The 18,518-nt window shown below is 40.1% G+C and overlaps 1 pseudogene and 1 further gene; both read right to left on the bottom strand.

Annotated features, from left to right (window-relative positions):
- Nucleotides 1-18,518, bottom strand: part of Igk (immunoglobulin kappa chain complex) — a 3,171,119-nt gene that overhangs the window by 2,360,836 nt on the left and 791,765 nt on the right.
- Igkv2-105 (immunoglobulin kappa chain variable 2-105) lies at nucleotides 16,478-17,258 on the bottom strand (annotated as a pseudogene). Its single transcript is given in 2 exon segments — nucleotides 16,478-16,791; nucleotides 17,210-17,258. Coding segments are annotated over 2 exon segments (363 nt in total).

Below are 18,518 nucleotides of genomic sequence, written 5' to 3'. Positions count from 1 at the left end.
CTAACTAAGGAAGTGAAATATCTGTATGATAAGAACTTCAAGTCTCTGAAGAAAGAAATTAAAGAAGATCTCAGAAGATGGAAAGATCTCCCATGCTCATGGATTGGCAGGATCAACATTGTAAAAATGGTTATCCTGCCAAAAGCAATCTACAGATTCAATGCAATCCCCATCAAAATTCCAACTCAATTCTTCAACGAATTAGAAAGAGCAATCTGCAAATTCATCTGGAATAACAAAAAACTTAGGATAGCAAAAACTCTTCTCAAGGATAAAAGAACCTCTGGTGGAATCACCATGCCTGACCTAAAGCTTTACTACAGAGCAATTGTGGTAAAAACTGCATGGTGCTGGTATAGTGACAGACAAGTAGACCAATGGAATAGAATTGAAGACCCAGAAATGAACCCACACACCTATGGCCACTTGATCTTCGACAAGGGAGCTACAACCACACAGTGGAAGTAAGACAGCATTTTCAACAAATGGTGCTGGCACAACTGGCTGTTATCATGTAGAAGACTGTGAATCGATCCATTCCTATCTCCTGGTACTAAGGTCAAATCTAAGTGGATCAAGGAACTTCACATAAAACCAGAGACACTGAAACTTATAGAGGACAAAGTGGGGAAAAGCCTCGAAGATATGGGCACAGGAGAAAAATTCCTGAATAGAACAGCAATGGCTTGTGCTGTAAGATCAAGGATTGACAAATGGGACCTCATGAAACTGCAAAGCTTCTGCAAGGCAAAAGACACCTTCAATAAGGCAAAAAGGCCAGCAACAGATTGCAAAAAGATCTTTACCTATCCTACATCAGATAGGGGACTAATATCCAATATATATAAAGAACTCAAGAAGGTAGACTCCAGAAAATCAAATAACCCCCTTAAAAGATGGGGCTCAGAGCTTATCAAAGAATTCTCACCTGAGGAATGCTGAATGGCTGAGACGCACCTGAAAAAACATTCAACAACCTTAATCATCAGAGAAATGCAAATCAAAACAACTCTGAGATACAATCTCACACCAGTCAGAATGGCTAAGATCAAAAATTTAGGTGACAGCAGATGCTGGCGAGGATGTGGAGAAAGAGGAACACCCCTCCATTGTTGGTGGGATTTCAAGCTTGTACAACCACTCTGGAAAACAGTCTGGCAGTTCCTCAGAAAATTGGACATAGTACTACCCGAGGATCCAGCAATACCACTCCTGGCCATATATCCAGAAGGTGTTCCAACCGGTAAGAAGTACACATGCTCCACTATGTTCATAGCAGCCTTATTTATAATAGCCAGAAGCTGGAAAGAACCCAGATGCCCCTCAACAGAGGAATGGATACAAAAAATGTGGTACATTTACACAATGGAGTACTAGTAAGCTATTAAAAAGAATGAATTTATGAAATTCCTAGGCAAATGGTTGGACCTGGAGGGCATCATCCTGAGTGAGGTAACACAATCACAAAAGAACTCAAATAACATGTACTCACTGATGAGTGGATATTAGCCCAGAAACTTAGTATAGCGAGATATAATGTACAATTTGCAAAACACATGAAACTGAAGAAGAAAGAAGACCAAAGTGTAGACACTTTGCCCCTTCTTAGAATTGGAAACCATCACGCATGGAAGGAGTTACAGAGACAAAGTTTGGAGCTGAGACAAAAGGATGGACCATCAAGAGACTGCCATATCCAGGGATCCATCCCATAATTAGCCTCCAAACGATGACACCATTGCATATACTAGCAAGCATTTGTTGCAAGGACCGTGATATAGCTGTCTCCTGTGAAACTAGGCTGGGGCCTAGCAAACACAGAAGTGGATGCTCACAGTAAACTATTAGAGGGATCACAGGGCCCCCAATGGAGGAGCTAGAGAAAATATCCAAGGAGCTAAAGAGATCTCTAACCCTGTAGGTGCAACATTATGAACTAACCAGTACCCTGGAGCTCTTGACTCTAGCTGCATATGTATCAAAAGATGGCCTAGTCGGCCATCACTGGAAAGAGAGGCCCATTGGACAGGCAAACTTTATATGCCCCAGTACAGGGGAACGCCAGGGCCAAAAAATGGGAATGCGTGGGTAGGGGAATGGGGGGGGGAGGGGCAGATTTTGGGATAGCATTGGAAATGTAATTGAGGAAAATACGTTATAATATATATATATATATATATATATATATATATATATATATATATATATAAAGAAGCTAAAAAAAAAACTAAAGTGATGTTTTTCAGCTATATTAAGGGATTTTGCTCCAGATGAAGAAAATTCACAAGGTTATAAAAAATTTGTGTGTCGCCCAGAGGCACTAGAATTAAAGATATTTAAAGAAGCAGCAACAAGCTATGGCTTACATTCACCCTATGTGGTACCAATACTTAATAACTGGAGATCAAAAAACACACACAATTATATAATGTCAAAAGATTGAGGAGATTTGATGACAACCAACCTAGAACTTGTCCTCAACTACAATGGCTAACATGGGAGAAATGAAGCTTTAGTTATAGAGATGTGGAAAAGACTAGCAGCACTGATATCATGAAAGATCCTTAGTAGGTTAAGATAAATATTCTAATTTTATTATTTTATTTCATTTTTACTTTTTTTTTTTTGGCTTTTTTGAAACAGCATTTCTCTGTATAGCCCTGGTTGTCCTGGGACTCACTTTTTAGACTAGGCTGGCCTCAAACTCAGAAATCTGCCTGCCTCTGAATCCCAAGGGCTGGGATTATAGGTGTGTGCCTCCATTGCCTGTGTATTTTAACTATGAGTACAAATTATGTACCATGAGCTTTGCCCTGGGCTGAGTCCTCTCTGGAAAGGCAGCTAATTGAGGGTGGAGTGTTGTTAGAGGTGAGACTTGGTCTTTCAAGTGTATAGGTTGCTTATTGCTATATAATATATATTCTCCTTGATTCTTTTTTCTGGTTCCAGAAGTCCATGGCTTCAGAAGATTAACACCCTATTATTAAATATCATGGGATTAAGTTAAGAAATTTCCCTGTGGGTTGTTGGTGCCTCAGGCCCCACAGGGGAAATGGGATTTCACTAACTCATTGTCAGGTATTAAATTTACTCTTGCAGAATGAAGCATAGAGACACACATGCACTCTTACTCCATATACTCTTGATGGGCCCAACTACTTATCTCATACTTACATACTTAAACATAACATACCATACTCACATATGCATATAGGGCAAAAACCCGAATGCCAGCATTGAAAGAACTCACTCGATCTTTGTCCGGGACCCGCCGAACTTAGGAAATTAGTCTGAACAGGTGAGAGGGTGCGCCAGAGAACCTGACAGCTTCTGGAAGAGGCAGAAGCACAAAGCCGCTGAGGCAGCACCCTTTGTGGGCAGGGGACACCTGGCCACAGTCCAGACCGGAGGACAGGTGCCCGCCCGGCTGGGGAGTCGCCCTAAGACACAGCAGCAGCGGTCGCCATCTTTGTCCGGGACCCGCCGAACTTAGGAAATTAGTCTGAACAGGTGAGAGGGTGCGCCAGAGAACCTGACAGCTTCTGGAAGAGGCAGAAGCACAAAGCCGCTGAGGCAGCACCCTTTGCGGGCAGGGGACACCTGGCCACAGTCCGGACTGGAGGACAGGTGCCCGCACGGCTGGGGAGTCGCCCTAAGCCACAGCAGCAGCGGTCGCCATCTTTGTCCGGGACCCGCCGAACTTAGGAAATTAGTCTGAACAGGTGAGAGGGTGCGCCAGAGAACCTGACAGCTTCTGGAAGAGGCAGAAGCACAAAGCCGCTGAGGCAGCACCCTGTGTGGGCAGGGGACACCTGGCCACAGTCCGGACCGGAGGACAGGTGCCCGCCCGGCTGGGGAGTCGCCCTAAGCCACAGCAGCAGCGGTCGCCATCTTTGTCCAGGACCCGCCGAACTTAGGAAATTAGTCTGAACAGGTGAGAGGGTGCGCCAGAGAACCTGACAGCTTCTGGAAGAGGCAGAAGCACAAAGCCGCTGAGGCAGCACCCTTTGTGGGCAGGGGACAGCTGGCCACAGTCCGGACCGGAGGACAGGTGCCCGCCCGGCTGGGGAGGCGGCCTAAGCCACAGCAGCAGTGGTCGCCATCCTGGTCCGGGACCCGCCGAACTTAGGAAATTAGTCTGCTTAGGTGAGAGTCTGTACCACAGAAGGTGACAGCTTCTGGGAACTGCCAAAGCAACACAGTGTCTGAGAAAGGTCCTGTTTTGGGCCTGCTTCTTCGGCCAGGAGAAGGTCCAAATACAAGATATCTGCGCACCTTCCCTATAAGAGAGCTTGCCAGCAGAGAGAGCCCAGAGCACTGAAGCTCAGAGAAGAGAATCTGGCTCCCAGGACTGCTGATAGACGGTAACAGAATCACCAGAAGAACAATCTCTAAACAGAGTCAACTATAACTACTAACTAAAGAGATTACCAGATGGCGAAAGGTAAACGAAGGAATCTTACTAACAGGAACCAAGACCACTCACCATCATCAGAACCCAGCACACCCACTTCGCCCAGTCCAGGGAACCCCAACACACCTGAGAACCTAGACATAGATTTAAAAGCATATCTCATGATGATGGTAGAGGACATCAAGAAGGACTTTAATAAATCACTTAAAGAAATACAGGAGAACACTGCTAAAGAGTTACAAGTCCTTAAAGAAAAACAGGAAAACACAATCAAACAGGTAGAAGTCCTTACAGAAAAAGAGGAAAAAACATACAAACAGGTGATGGAAATGAACAAAACCATACTAGACCTAAAAAGGGAAGTAGACACAATAAAGAAAACTCAAAGCGAAGCAACACTAGAGATAGAATCCCTAGGATAGAAATCTGGAACCATAGATTTGAGCATCAGCAACAGAATACAAGAGATGGAAGAGAGAATCTCAGGTGCAGAAGATTCCATAGAGAACATCGGCACAACAATCAAAGAAAATGGAAAATGCAAAAAGATCCTAACGCAAAATATCCAGGAAATCCAGGACACAATAAGAAGACCAAACTTACGGATAATAGGAGTGGATGAGAATGAAGATTTTCAACTCAAAGGTCCAGCAAACATCTTCAACAAAATTATTGAAGAAAACTTCCCAAATCTAAAGAATGAGATGTCTATGAATATACAAGAAGCCTACAGAACTCCAAATAGACTGGACCAGAAAAGAAATTCCTCCCGACACATAATAATCAGAACATCAAATGCACTAAATAAAGATAGAATACTAAAAGCAGTAAGGGAAAAAGGTCAAGTAACATATAAAGGCAAGCCTATCAGAATTACACCAGATTTTTCACCAGAGACTATGAAAGCCAGAAGAGCCTGGACAGATGTTATACAGACACTAAGAGAACACAAACTGCAGCCCAGGCTACTATACCCAGCCAAACTCTCAATTATCATAGATGGAGAAACCAAAGTATTCCACGACAAAACCAAATTCACACATTATCTGTCCACGAATCCAGCCCTTCAAAGGATAATAACAGAAAAAAACCAATACAAGAACGGGAACAACGCCCTAGAAAAAACAAGAAGGTAATCCCTCAACAAACCTAAAAGAAGACAGCCACAAGAACAGAATGCCAACTTTAACAACAAAAATAACAGGAAGCAACAATTACTTTTCCTTAATATCTCTTAACATCAATGGTCTCAACGCGCCAATAAAAAGACATAGACTAACAAACTGGCTACACAAACAAGACCCAACATTTTGCTGCTTACAGGAAACTCATCTCAGAGAAAAAGATAGACACTACCTCAGAATGAAAGGCTGGAAAACAATTTTCCAAGCAAATGGTATGAAGAAACAAGCAGGAGTAGCCATCCTAATATCTGATAAGATTGACTTCCAACCCAAAGTCATCAAAAAAGACAAGGAGGGAAACTTCATTCTCATCAAAGGTAAAATCCTCCAAGAGGAACTCTCAATTCTGAATATCTATGCTCCAAATACAAGAGCAGCCACATTCACTAAAGAAACTTTAGTAAAGCTCAAAGCACACATTGCACCTCACACAATAATAGTGGGAGACTTCAACACACCACTTTCACCAATGGACAGATCATGGAAACAGAAACTAAACAGGGACACACTGAAACTAACAGAAGTGATGAAACAAATGGATCTGACAGATATCTACAGAACATTTTATCCTAAAACAAAAGGATATACCTTCTTCTCAGCACCTCATGGTACCTTCTCCAAAATTGACCACATAATAGGTCACAAATCAGGCCTCAACAGATTCAAAAATATTGAAATTGTCCCATGTATCCTATCAGATCACCATGCACTAAGGCTGATCTTCAATAACAAAATAAATAACAGAAAGCCAACATTCACGTGGAAACTGAACAACACTCTTCTCAATGATACCTTGGTCAAGGAAGGAATAAAGAAAGAAATTAAAGACTTTTTAGAGTTTAATGAAAATGAAGCCACAACGTACCCAAACCTTTGGGACACAATGAAAGCATTTCTAAGAGGGAAACTCATAGCTCTGAGTGCCTCCAAGAAAAAACGGGAGAGAGCACATACTAGCAGCTTGACAACACATCTAAAAGCTCTAGAAAAAAAGGAAGCAAATTCACCCAAGAGGAGTAGACGGCAGGAAATAATCAAACTCAGGGGTGAAATCAACCAAGTGGAAACAAGAAAAACTATTCAAAGAATTAACCAAACGAGGAGTTGGTTCTTTGAGAAAATCAACAAGATAGATAAACCCTTAGCTAGACTCACTAGAGGGCACAGGGACAAAATCCTAATTAACAAAATCAGAAATGAAAAGGGAGACATAACAACAGATCCTGAAGAAATCCAAAACACCATCAGATCCTTCTACAAAAGGCTATACTCAACAAAACTGGAAAACCTGGACGAAATGGACAAATTTCTGGACAGATACCAGGTACCAAAGTTGAATCAGGATCAAGTTGACCTTCTAAACAGTCCCATATCCCCTAAAGAAATAGAAGCAGTTATTAATAGTCTCCCAGCCAAAAAAAGCCCAGGACCAGACGGGTTTAGTGCAGAGTTCTACCAGACCTTCAAAGAAGATCTAACTCCAGTTCTGCACAAACTTTTTCACAAGATAGAAGTAGAAGGTACTCTACCCAACTCATTTTATGAAGCCACTATTACTCTGATACCTAAACCACAGAAAGATCCAACAAAGATAGAAAACTTCAGACCAATTTCTCTTATGAACATCGATGCAAAAATCCTTAATAAAATTCTCGCTAACCGAATCCAAGAACACATTAAAGCAATCATCCATCCTGACCAAGTAGGTTTTATTCCAGGGATGCAGGGATGGTTTAATATACGAAAATCCATCAATGTAATCCATTATATAAACAAACTCAAAGACAAAAACCACATGATCATCTCGTTAGATGCAGAAAAAGCATTTGACAAGATCCAACACCCATTCATGATAAAAGTTCTGGAAAGATCAGGAATTCAAGGCCAATACCTAAACATGATAAAAGCAATCTACAGCAAACCAGTAGCCAACATCAAAGTAAATGGAGAGAAGCTGGAAGCAATCCCACTAAAATCAGGGACTAGACAAGGCTGCCCACTTTCTCCCTACCTTTTCAACATAGTACTTGAAGTATTAGCCAGAGCAATTCGACAACAAAAGGAGATCAAGGGGATACAAATTGGAAAAGAGGAAGTCAAAATATCACTTTTTGCAGATGATATGATAGTATATATAAGTGACCCTAAAAATTCCAACAGAGAACTCCTAAACCTGATAAACAGCTTCGGTGAAGTAGCTGGATATAAAATTAACTCAAACAAGTCAATGGCCTTTCTCTACACAAAGAATAAACAGGCTGAGAAAGAAATTAGGGAAACAACACCCTTCTCAATAGCCACAAATAATATAAAATATCTTGGCGTGACTCTAACGAAGGAAGTGAAAGATCTGTATGATAAAAACTTCAAGTCCCTGAAGAAAGAAATTAAAGAAGATCTCAGAAGATGGAAAGATCTCCCATGCTCATGGATTGGCAGGATCAACATTGTAAAAATGGCTATCTTGCCAAAAGCAATCTACAGATTCAATGCAATCCCCATCAAAATTCCAACTCAATTCTTCAACGAATTAGAAGGAGCAATTTGCAAATTCATCTGGAATAACAAAAAACCGAGGATAGCAAAAACTCTTCTCAAGGATAAAAGAACCTCTGGTGGAATCACCATGCCTGACCTAAAGCTTTACTACAGAGCAATTGTGATAAAAACTGCATGGTACTGGTATAGAGACAGACAAGTGGACCAATGGAATAGAATTGAAGACCCAGAAATGAACCCACACACCTATGGTCACTTGATCTTCGACAAGGGAGCCAAAACCATCCAGTGGAAGAAAGACAGCATTTTCAACAATTGGTGCTGGCACAACTGGTTGTTATCATGTAGAAGAATGCGAATCGATCCATACTTATCTCCTTGTACTAAGGTCAAATCTAAGTGGATCAAGGAACTCCACATAAAACCAGAGACACTGAAACTTATAGAGGAGAAAGTGGGGAAAAGCCTTGAAGATATGGGCACAGGGGAAAAATTCCTGAACAGAACAGCAATGGCCTGTGCTGTAAGATCGAGAATTGACAAATGGGACCTAATGAAACTCCAAAGTTTCTGCAAGGCAAAAGACACTGTCAATAAGACAAAAAGACCACCAACGGACTGGGAAAGGATCTTTACCTATCCTAAATCAGATAGGGGACTAATATCCAACATATATAAAGAACTTAAGAAGGTGGACCTCAGAAAATCAAATAACCCCCTTAAAAAATGGGGCTCAGAACTGAACAAAGAATTCTCACCTGAGGAATACCGAATGGCAGAGAAGCACCTGAAAAAATGTTCAACATCTTTAATCATCAGGGAAATGCAAATCAAAACAACCCTGAGATTTCACCTCACACCAGTGAGAATGGCTAAGATCAAAAATTCAGGTGACAGCAGATGCTGGCGTGGATGTGGAGAAAGAGGAACACTCCTCCATTGTTGGTGGGATTGCAGGCTTGTACAACCACTCTGGAAATCAGTCTGGCGGTTCCTCAGAAAATTGGACATAGTACTACCGGAGGATCCAGCAATACCTCTCCTGGGCATATATCCAGAAGAAGCCCCAACTGGTAAGAAGGACACATGCTCCACTATGTTCATAGCAGCCTTATTTATAATAGCCAGAAACTGGAAAGAACCCAGATGCCCCTCAACAGAGGAATGGATACAGAAAATGTGGTACATCTACACAATGGAGTACTACTCAGCTATTAAAAAGAATGAATTTATGAAATTCCTAGCCAAATGGATGGACCTGGAGAGCATCATCCTGAGTGAGGTAACACATTCACAAAGGAACTCACACAATATGTACTCACTGATAAGTGGATATTAGCCCAAAACCTAGGATACCCAAGATATAAGATACAATTTCCTAAACACATGAAACTCAAGAAAAATTAAGACTGAAGTGTGGACACTATGCCCCCTCCTTAGAAGTGGGAACAAAACACCCATGGAAGGAGTTACAGAAACAAAGTTTGGAGCTGAGATGAAAGGATGGACCATATAGAGACTGCCATATCCAGGGATCCACCCCATAATCAGCATCCAAATGCTGACACCATTGCACACACTAGCAAGATTTTACTGAAAGGACCCAGATGTAGCTGTCTCTTGTGAGACTATGCAGGGGCCTAGCAAACACAGAAGTGGATGCTCACAGTCAGCTAATGGATGGATCACAGGGCTCCCAATGGAGGAGCTAGAGAAAGTACCCAAGGAGCTAAAGGGATCTTCAACCCTATAGGTGGAACAACATTATGAACTAACCAGTACCCCTGAGCTCTTGACTCTAGCTGCATATGTATCAAAAGATGGCCTAGTCGGCCATCACTGGAAAGAGAGGCCCATTGGACACGCAAACTTTATATGCCCCAGTACAGGGGAACGCCAGGGCCGAAAAGGGGGAGTGGGTGGGTAGGGGAGTGGGGGTGGGTGGGTATGGGGGACTTTTGGTATAGCATTGGAAATGTAAATGAGCTAAATACCTAATAAAAAATGGAAAAAAAAAATAAACTCTGTAGACTAATAAAAAAATTACAAAACTAAAAAAAAAAAAAAAAAAAAAAAAAGAACTCACTCATTCTGGATGAATAATAATCTTCAACCTTACTTGCATAATGAAAGAAAAAGCTTCTAGCTTTCTCTTGGAAAATAAAATAATCCAACCAAACAAAAACAAAAACCAAAAACCAAAAGTCTATAAGGAAAAAGCTTTGCCCATCCCCCTATATAAGAACCTTGCTGTTAAAAAAGCCTGTCCCATAGTAAAGAGAACCTGCTCCTCTCTGTGCTCTGCCTGGTCCACTCTCTTCTTTGGCTCTCATCTGCCTAGCTTGTCATCTCTGTAAAGCTTCTATTTTGCTTCTACTGTCCTTCTCCCTATTCTTATTCTGCTCTACATTAATGTTATCATTGCTAGTTGTAGTACTTTCATAAATTGAATAAGTAGTTTACAACAGGGATGTTTAAATGTGTTTTTATTAAGACTAGTTATCTAATTAGCATTCTTTATCTGCCTTGAATGCCACCTGTTCACAGTGAGTCTAAAACTATAATAAATATATCTATGTTAACACTGAAGATTTTTATAGATGAACCTAGTCAATATTTTGTCTTCTGTCCTTGCACCGCTAATAAATCATTCAGACTCTTTTATGGCCTTAAAGGTTTCATGGCCTAAAGGAATGTACTCTGGGCTTTCTATTTTAGCACAGTTAACTAGTAGCAGTTGAAGAATTGCAAACACCCAGTTTCATCTTTCATATTTCACAAAGCTTCAATTTTAGCCTTTATTATAAAGGGCTCAACAATTACTAAATTTAGGAATTCTTATGGAACCAACTTTACAAATTAAGAAGTCATCTATTTTCCTGTAAAGCACCACTCCAAGACAGTACATTTTATTAGATCTTTAGAAAATATTACCAATTAGGTGAACTAATTATTAAAAACTGTTAATTTAATAATTACAGAAAAAGAATATCAATAGCAAGGATCAATCCTGAAAGGTTGGCCCTCTGTTCTTGAGTCAAAGTGCTCATTCATTGTAGTTCCTTGGTGAATTATCTCAGGAAGTTCACCTAGTAGGCTTAGTTTTTCCATGATGGCTCCTGATATTTATGTTTAAGAGATTTATCAATTTTTATTTCAGATGTATTAACATTTGCCTATATGAATATATGTAGACCCACACACTCTAATACCTCTGGAGGTCACAGGCAACAGGTATGTTGGATTGCTTGGAAGTACAGTTACAGATGGTTATGAGCAACCATGTGGGTGTTTGAAAAAAAATATATGTACTCTGCAAAGGGATGAGTGTTCTTGATCATTAATCCATCTCTCTTGCTCATGTTTTTGTTTGTTTGTTTGTTTGTTTGTTTGTTTGGGTTTTTTGTTTGTTTGGTTGGTTGGTTTGGTTTGTTGAGACAGGCCCAGGCTGTCTTGGAACTCAATTTGGCGACCAGGCTGGCGTCGAACTCAAAAATCCATCTGCCTCTGCCTCCCAAGTCCTGAGATTAAAGACGTGCTCCACCAATACCAGGCTCCTGTTTGTTTGTTTTTATGTAATGCTTATTTATTTTTGAGCTTTCTCACACCAAGTCAGATCCTAGTCTTGAGATCCATCCTCCTAATAAGCTTCATTCCTTAGGGCTGATAATGTGGCAGCATCTTTAACAAATTAAAACCCAGGCCACCATTTCTGAAATTTTAGAAATAGTGAGGCATGAGGCATGTACACGCACACACACACACACACACACACACACACACACACACACACACACACATATATATATATGTATACATACAGTGACACAGAATATATTATGGACATCAATTCAGGGATTGATTGAACACAGGGAATTCATATCTCAATAATAATATGTGAGAGCTGTGTGGTATATGATGCTTTAAGATAAGATTTCTCATAAGGCTTAGAATTTAAACACTTGATTTCAGCGTTTTGCATATCCTTTGCTCCCATCATGCCTCCCTCACCCCCAAAAAGGGACACAGACAAGGAGGGTCTTTTTACACTTAGCTTTTCCCTATAAATAAAGAATTGGGACACAAAGGTACAAAGGGCTCCAGACCAGGTATTTCATTGATATAAAGTGAGAAATATAACCTTTTGATACTTTAAGATTGTATGAAGATATATTGCTTTAATAAGTCTTACAGGATACTCATATTCTGTCTAACATGGGCTGCACAGGAATTTTTGGGCTGAAATCCTGGTTTGACAAGCTGCCTCTTATCAGCAGGTATAGAAAGGAATGGAGAAGGAAAGGAAAGGAAAGGAATGGAGAAGGAAAGGGAAGGAAAGGAATGGAGAAGGAAAGGGAAGGGAAGGGAAGGGAAGGGAAGGGAAGGGAAGGGAAGGGAAGGGAAGGGAAGGGAAGGGAAGGGAAGGGAAGGGAAGGGAAGGGAAGGGAAGGGAAGGGAAGGGAAGGGAAGGGAAGGGAAGGGAAGGGAAGGGAAGGAAAGGGAAGGAAAGGGATGGGAAGGGAAGGGAAGGGAAGGAAAGGGAAGGAAAGGAAAGGAAAGGAAAAAAGGAAAAGGAAAAGGAAAAGGAAAAGAAAAGGAAAGGAAAGGAAAGGAAAGGAAAGGAAAGGAAAGGAAAGGAAAAAGAAAAGGAGAGGAAAGGAAAAAGGAAAGGAGAGGAAAGGAAAAAGGAAAGAAAAGGAAAATAGAAGTATAAATCAATTGTTTTAAATATCGTATGATAAAGTCTGCAGGAGACTCATATTCTGTCAAACAGGGGCTCCATGGAAATTTTGAGTTTAAATTCTGACATGGAAAATTAGAAAGGCCTAAATAGGCTAAAATGTGTGTGATTTTGACTGTGGTTGTTTTATTGTTCCTCTGGGACAGACAGCAAGCTACAGGTTTTCCTGGTTGCCAGCTGAAGGATATGCCGATTTGGGGAAAAGCTTTTGTCTTTGTGTTTTTGGAAAAGGTGATTAAGGTATTTACATTTTCCAGAGTTATATGAATCAGATTTAATAGAGGGAGACCCCCTGAAGAACTAGGTTACAGAGAACCAAACAAAAAGGTTATCTTAATGATACTAAAATTTTGTTTTGAGATTTATATAGTGTATAATATACAGCCTTGGTGAATTTCATCATCAGACATTATGACCTCTCCTGCCTGAATTCTTTATGTCCAGATCCAGGAAGTACACTGACATTGGAGACTAATACAATCATTGTTGTGGTCTTCTTAAGGCAACCAACTCCCGCATTTTCCCTACCCTTTCTGCTCTCTTCAAAAATACATCAACATCCATATTCAGCTTGTAGAAGTTATGAATAATCTTTGTCCTAGTTCCCTAAGCTTTGGGGCTGGGGGTGGATATTATAGGTTGTCTTTGATATTAAAAATTTTGAAGTACAAGGTTTAGACCCAGTCCTTCTATTGCTGTTATAAAGGAATCTGAGATGTTTAACCCTATAAGTGAAAGGCCAAATAAGAAATCCATCGCTCAAGCTGGGCGTGGTGGCACACACCTTTATCCCAGCACTTGGGAGGCAGAGGCAGGCAGATTTCTGAGTTCGAGGTCAGCCTGGTCTACAAAGTGAGTTCCAGAACAGCCAGGGCTATACAGAGAAACCCTGTCTCGAAAAACCAAAAAAAAAAAAAAAAAAAAAAGAAATCCATGGCTCTAAGTTTATTGTTAGGGTGTTTTGAGTTCTTTTAATCGGAAATGGCTGAGAGTAGGTAACAAAGAACAGTCCAGATTACTTGACTCAGATAGTTGTTTTTCAAAAACGTCAGAAATCCACATATTACCTTTAATGTTATTTATTCACTTGTTGTTGAGACGTGTTGGGAGCTATTAAGACAACACAATTGTCCTGATCTCTGAATTGGGCCTCTCCCCCTGAGAAGAAAAGGGGTTCAAAAGCGGGCCACCAACGAAGCACTGCTCCGAGAACAACCACACATTGTTCCAGCCCTAAGTCAGGGCTGGATGTCCTGACCACAAGATGTACCCTGATACCACCAAGTTCCTGCTTCCCTGTGTAGTTGCCCAAAGAAAAATTTCTGCTGCCCCATCCCTCCTGCTGAGAAGTACTTCCCCTTTTGCTTGTGCATTTAAGCCTTGAGCATTGCTGAATACAGTGAGACCTTGAGGCTAATCAGACTGCTTCCCTGTGTCATTCATTGCACTTGGTTCTTGTCTCTCCCTCCCCCCATTTGGTTCTTAGGAGAAGGTCCCATCGAGACCCTAATACCATTAGGCATTAGAAATGTAAGTAGCATAAGTGAGAAACTAATTCTTTCACTATAACTTCTTGTTCTCTAATACCATGTCAATACACCTTCAGGCTCTTCTGTTGCCCAGATGGAGAGGAATGTTAGTCACCTTCCTGCTGCTTCCCATCCTCTCCCATCACATGATTCACAAGAGAACATGGGATAGTCTCTAAGTTACAATGTGTTTCAGTCATAAAAGAGTCATAAAATATTTTACGAAGCTTTAAGTTCTCAGTTTATTTGCTTTTCATGTGCATGGGATAGGGGATACCTTATAACTATGTGTATGCACATATTTGGTGTGTACATAGGTGAACATATAGTTGTCATATGTCAACCTTAAGAGCCTATGCTCAGAAGCACTTTACCTTATTTTAGCTTGGGACTCTATTCTTATCATTTACTGTATGACATATCTTTAACCAATGATAATCATTAGCCATATCACTATACCAACCAAGATGTGAATTAGGAGGATTGTCCTGAAGCACAGACACTACACCGAGCTCTGGAGTGAGCCATGTCTCTCAAAAACACAATAACTAGGATTTTCCAGACTTACATAGGTTATGGTGCTTCCATAACTTACCACTTTGCCAAACAAGCAAAAGGATATTACCAAAAATGGCAGATAAAAAAAAAAAAAAAACAAACAAAAAAAAAAACTTGTGCTACATTTTAAAACCAAATATGCAAAAGAATTAACAAAATTCCATCAACTGATCTCTCTGTATTTGACATTTTAAAACAAGCTTCCACTAATCTCAAAACTCAGACAGTAATTTGAAGCTTGAACAATGCTTCTCCCACCTTGCGGCACCTGACTTTCTGATGAATCAATGTATTTTAAACTTGCCTTTATATATGGGTTTCTCCATCCTCTGAACCATTAAACTTGTTGAAACTGCTTCCACATTGGAAGGTAGAATTTAGGATGACCCAAGTCTGTGTTTCTGAGCAGATGTTTTTTGCTTGATTATTTGCTTGTTTTTATTTATTTCCTGGCATGAATATAACAGTATCACAGCTTGAACAAGTGTTGCTCTCTTGCCACAGGAAGAAAAAAAGGATTTGTAGTCTCTGCTCACTTTAAGATCATTGGTCTCCCCAGTTTTTGGAATGATAATCTGTTGGTACGAGGGACTCTTTTCATTGATGTTGCCTTTAATCATTCAAGTTCTGTTCAATAATCCATAAATCCAATGTTCTCTCTCTATCCAAGGCTTGTGTTTAATTTCTGTTACTCACTTTTGTAATTCTGAAATTATCCATTCTTATTTTCCATGCCATGATGAGTCCTGTGAGAGTACTTTGACATGTAGCTAATTTTTGGTGTACATTTATATTTACCAAGCTAAATAACAAGACATAAACACACAAAAAAATGAGTAGTGACCCTAGGCAATGTCCAGGAATGTAGGAGTACCTCTCTTTTCCAATACAGGAAAGGACCTGCTTTAAGAGAAATTGGAAGTGATGGGAGACAGAAACATCTTAACAACATCAAACATTCCCCTGATGCATGTGTGTTGACAACTTAAGTTCCCAAAAGGAAAAAAAAAATAACTCCAAATAAAAAAAGACTTAAAATGACTTTAAGTGACACGGAAGAGGCAATACTCTGTTATGTTATTATGGGAATAATTTTCTGAGGAAAATCATCTATTCCTGCTTGCGAATTCTACAGGAAAGCGATAGTATTGCTATTCAGTGTTTTCTTTTCATTCCATTTTGACATTACTTCCTTAGCGTGTTACTTACATTATACTAAAAATCTCACAGCAGACAGGTGGTACCTATGTTGAAGAATACCACCTCAAGTGACACCCCTATAGAGACTTAGCTATAAACTATTCTGAGTTCTTGAGTGCTCTCTCCTCCTCCTCCTCCCCCTCCCCCTCCTCCTCCTCCTCCTTCCCTTCCCCCTCCTCCTCCTTTTCTTCCTCCTCCTCATCCCTGTCCCCTCCAGCTCCTCCTCCTCCTCCTCCTCCACCACCACCTTCTATTCAAGTACACAAAATTTCTTCTCAAGAAAGACAATCAAAAAATGTAGTAGTTGAGTGCTGCCATCTAGGTGGATTTTGTTCAGAGCTGTATCACTGTGGAATATACTCTACAACTTGCTAACAGTAATGCACACCCACATCTTCAACCTCCACTTTACTGATTTTTCAGTGTGAAATCTGTTCCTGACCCACTGTCAGTAAACTTGTCTGAGACTCCTGACGCACAGGTTGGCATCAAATGGATCAGGAGCCAAGTAGGGTGTCCGGGCCTTTGAAGAAACCAATCCAAGTATGCCTTCCCATCCTTAAGTAGGAGACTCTTAACTAGACCTGCAAGAGATGGAAGCTGACTCTACAGAAGTGAAAGGATTGGACAGTGCACCCTGAGTCATCACAATAACTTTACTGATTCCTGAGATGAGAGAAATGAAAAGGGATACACACACCCACACACTCACACACACACACACACACACACACACACACACACACACACACAAAATGGTATTTTCAAATGATTATTCTTTCCTTTATTATTTCCTACTTATTATATTTATGATATTTTCATATTTCAAAAATGCTCAACATAAAATAACCATGTAAATAGAGTATGGAAGTCATCTAGGAGTCATCTGGACCATTAGCTTTGGTAGTTATAAGAGTAGTCACAAAAGCATAGGTTCAACCTTGAAAACTTACAGACATATAACTAGCATGCAAAACTGATAATCTCAGACATAAACAGAATCTGAATCTGCATCTGGATTAGCAGGACCCCAGAAGTCTCCATCGCCCACATTCTCCTTCTTTATCTTTGTTTCTTTACTTACCAGGAATCCAGAGCACAAGCATCCTCAGGAGCTGAAGAGAGTAAATCATTTTGAGAACTTCATATGAAGAATCCTGAATATTCAAGGTAGAAAGATAGGCTAGCCTTTGTTTTGGACTTGCAAGGAGAGGTGGACCCTAGGGAGCATTATGTAAATCCATTGTTTAGTACAGCTGTGTAAAAAGTACCAAGGGTATGTAGAAGCCCATTCCTATGTGTGGGGTAACATAAAGTGTCTCCTTTGTTTTTGCTTATAGGGTAGATGGACTCCCCTGAAAATGACTGGACATATGTGAATTTCAGTCATAAACCATCTACAAGGCCAAGGCATGCCGAGTTGCTCCAGACTGGAGTTTCATGCAAATAGTTATCTGAATGAGAAGTAAGTAATTATATCCTATGACAAGCAAGACAAAAAGAAAAAAGAAATAAATTAAATGGACTTCTCTAAAGAAAAGTGAGAGTGGGAGAAAAATTTTTCTTAATAGTATAAGCATAAAAATTCCCTGTAACAACTCACACAATCTATTGCTAATAATATTCTCCTTTACATCTTCAATGTAAATGTATGCCATATATGTCAAAGTATTCAGAATTTCTTATGATGCAGCAATTGAGTTTTCCTAAGTGGCTGAGGCACTTACCACCAAGCTTTGCCTCCTGAGTTTGATACCCAGAACTCACAAGTTCAATTACCCTAGTTTGTTCTCTGATTACCCTTCTAACCATAACAGTCATATGAGCATATGCAAAGACACACAATAAAGGAGTAAATATTGTTTTAGAGAATGTTCTATGGGTAATGAAATACAGTATACTACAAATAGTTCATCTACTTTGGTTATGAGTACTGTTTTGAGAGGTCTACTAAAATCTAATTTTTTTTCTCTTCATCAAGAATCTAGCTCTTGCCAGGCAGTGATGTCACATGTCTTTAATCACAGCACTTGGGAGGCAGAGGCAGGTGGATTTCTGAGTTCAAGGCCAGCCTGGTCTACAGAGTGAATTCCAGTACAGCCAGAGCTATACAGAGAAACCCTGTCTAGAAAAGAAGAAAACAGTTAAAGAAAAGAAAAAGAAGAAAAAGAAAAAGAAAAAGAAAAGAAAAAGAAAAAGAAAAAGAAAGAGAAAAAGAAGAAGAAAAAGAAAAAGAAAAAGAAAAGAAAAAGAAAAAGAAAAGTAATCTAGTCACTTCTTAGTTGTTATCTTTGTGGTACTTTTATTGCTTGCTTGATATGCAGTTATAGCATACACAACAAATGTGCACAGTTTAACAGTGTACTTTGTGCATTACAATAGCAAGCCTGTAA

This window comes from Mus musculus, chromosome 6, assembly GCF_000001635.26.
Source record: "Mus musculus strain C57BL/6J chromosome 6, GRCm38.p6 C57BL/6J".
Taxonomy (NCBI): domain Eukaryota; kingdom Metazoa; phylum Chordata; class Mammalia; order Rodentia; family Muridae; genus Mus; species Mus musculus.
This window is presented reverse-complemented; position numbering and strand designations above follow the sequence as displayed.